The sequence below is a fragment of the Seriola lalandi genome, unplaced genomic scaffold (genome assembly GCF_002814215.2).
Source record: "Seriola lalandi dorsalis isolate HSWRI2012SDOR001 ecotype SW California unplaced genomic scaffold, Sedor1 jcf7180002054875, whole genome shotgun sequence".
NCBI lineage: Eukaryota > Metazoa > Chordata > Actinopteri > Carangiformes > Carangidae > Seriola > Seriola lalandi.
This window is the reverse complement of record NW_019525428.1, coordinates 110,318-113,076: the sequence shown is the minus strand read 5'-3', so window position 1 is coordinate 113,076 and position 2,759 is coordinate 110,318. Positions and strand designations below refer to the sequence as shown.

General features: G+C 38.0%; 1 protein-coding gene across 1 annotated transcript in view; it reads left to right on the top strand.

Moving 5' to 3' along the window:
* Positions 1-1,854: 1,854 nt before the first annotated feature.
* Positions 1,855-2,759, top strand: part of LOC111671333 (alpha-2-macroglobulin-like) — a 33,063-nt gene continuing 32,158 nt past the window's right edge. The window contains exons 1-2 of the mRNA XM_087179899.1: positions 1,855-1,880; positions 2,041-2,254. Of these exons, the coding sequence (XP_087036025.1) occupies positions 1,870-1,880; positions 2,041-2,254 (225 nt within the window). The 5' untranslated portion in view covers positions 1,855-1,869. The remainder of the gene's footprint in view (positions 1,881-2,040; positions 2,255-2,759) is intronic.

Sequence of the window (2,759 nt, the reverse complement as noted above, 5' to 3'; positions counted from 1 at the left end):
AAAATAAACCATAAAATAAACAAACAAATCATAATCTGTTAATGCTTATTTAACTAATATGGCACGAGTAGAAGTGCGGGCTCTTATCTATGAGGGAATCACAGCCGTGCTGATATTCAGTATAACATAACTCCGTCTCGTGTGATATTACTTATTTAACGGTTAATTTAACAACTCTACATGCACTTGGTCGGAACTAACTGTTGCGTAATGATATTTAATTTGTGATATACAAACTCTCCGACCAGGGTTCGGTAACGGCAGCTAGCATTCAGGTATCTTTCGGTATCATTCAGCACGTACGTTGTTCAATCTATTAAATCTTTTTCATTCGATTTGTTTCCCGCCAAAAATTCAGCACCCATCTTGTTTTTTGTCGTACCCATTTAAAGTAGAAATTGCGTATTTTCTGCCCAATTCCCATGGTGGGCAGTACATAATACAGATAACAGGTATCTGTCCTTAGTTCTGGTCCTTCCCTAGATGTCCCGTTTCCTGTTCACCCAACTACCGATGTTACAGGTATTAAAGCTGTTTTGTGTTTGTTCCCCAGTTTATTTTTCTTACCCTGTTGTTATTCATGTTAGGAAACTTAACAATAAGATAATTTTCCAACCAGTATGTTTTTTAAACTATGGTGACAGATTTGTAATTGTACATTTGAACAATATATTTTCTGTTGTCTCAACCTATTTATTTTCTTTTACCAAACTTCTCTCATTGTGTGCATTAAGCATAACATTTCTCTGCTGTTCAATGAGTGTAACAATACATACCTTTTTTGATATTTAATATTTAAGTTGTATTTATGTTAACTTAACACAAATTTAGGTTTCAAGACAAGCTAAGCTAAGATGTACTTTTATTAATCCCACGGGGGAAATTTGTAATGTTACAGTAGCAGCAGGATAAAGACGAGGGCAGGTATCAACCATCCACCCTCACGGTAATTGCTGCATAACAAATGAAAAGCAGAGTAAGAACTGCCTAGAAATAGAAATCAAAACCTGATTGTCAAGCCTTTGATGAATACATCTCAAGTCCACTTCCTCCACTGAGTGAGGCTTTTTCCATATGACACAGATGGTGTATTTTCTCTGTCCGATATGTGAACATTGGCTGCCCTGGAAGGGGTGTCTTTCGTCCCTATCCTTGATGTTGAACTTTAGTATGTTGGATGGTTTGTTTACTAGTGCAAAATCTACTTTTGACTAAACAGTCAGGAAAAGCACTATTTATAAGGCAAAACCAAACCACCCACACAGTTTAAAGGGCAGCCTCCAGCCAACTTAGCGCATTTTTCACTAGCTTTTGCGACCCAACAGCGGTGCAGAGCCTTGATTTATATCAACATCTGAAGGTTACAAGTCTTTATTTCTAATTCTTTATGTTTGATATGTATCATTGGTCATAGCACTATTTTATTACAAATCCACCTCTTAATCTGCTCCTATTAAAGTTACTAGCCTACATCACGCATCAATAAAAACTCAAAACACTTCCTATAAACATTTCAGATTAAAAGCCCTTTGGCCTTTCAGTGGACAGAAACCCACCTCCACAGATCCTTTCACCAACCGTAGTATAAAGTAAATGAGGGTGTTGATTATTCTTTAAAACAGCTTAGATCCGTCATCTGGATGTGTGACGTGGCTTTAGGATTTTGGTTTTGTCTATAAATGATTGACTTAAGGGATATGTTACGTTGTTTGTGTGATTTGGGTGATGAAGGGGGATGGATTTGTGGCAGAGTGAACAGAGGCTGGCACAGAGGCTCATGTCAGTCGGTCAGTCATGGGTCTTTCTGGGTTACAGATAAGGACATGGAAACTGTTTGTCTGCCTGAGTTGGATGTGTGTGGTTGGGACGATGGCAAAGCCGTAAGTTTACCTGGATTGTCTCAAAAACTTACAATAGCATGTGTGTAATTTAGTTGTACACTGCACACAGAAAAGATGTGAATGCCAACAAATTTCAGTAAGTTTTAGATCATGTTGTTTTGCTGAATTGTTTGAGTGCTGAATGTTTCTGTGTCTATAGACAGTACATGGTGGCTGTTCCTGCGGTTCTTGAAGCTGGAGCTGAAACCACATTCTGTGCGAGTCTCCTGCAGCCCAACGAGACTCTGGTCATGACCGTCACTCTGATCTCCCAAGAGAAGAACACAAGCCTTCTCAAAAGGACATCCAGTGAAGAGTCTCATACCTCCTATCAGATAGACCAGAATTCCCCATGCTACAAGGAGACAAAGCAGGTACAGTTACTATAGCAACAGTCTCATCTCTGCGAATTCCCAAATGTGGGAATCTCAACTGCATAATTTATGGTAGTGGGGGACTGCGTTCGCGCTCTCCCCTGAACAATTTGTGGAAAAAAAAATTCTGAATTACAGCCGAGCAAATGAAGATAGTTGAAATCATTAAATTTGAATGCAGATTAACATAAAGCTTAATGATTAAGGGAGTAAGATTTTGAATCTCTGTTTCACCTCTTATTATTTTAACCGCCGTTTAAAGAGACATTTTGAGCAAAGGGAAGCGTTAGATCAGTATAAATGGTGAAGTTGGAAGGGATGTGGTGAAAGGTGCATAAAAAATAACACACGGCTGTCACAAAATAGTGTAGTCATAATACTATTGTAGATTTGAATATTAGGGTCAAAGTAATTATTTGTTCCATTCATGTTCAATTTTTTTTAATTTTGTATTTTTTCTTGCTTTCATTCACTCCGAGATTGTGCAAACAGATAATTTACAGTA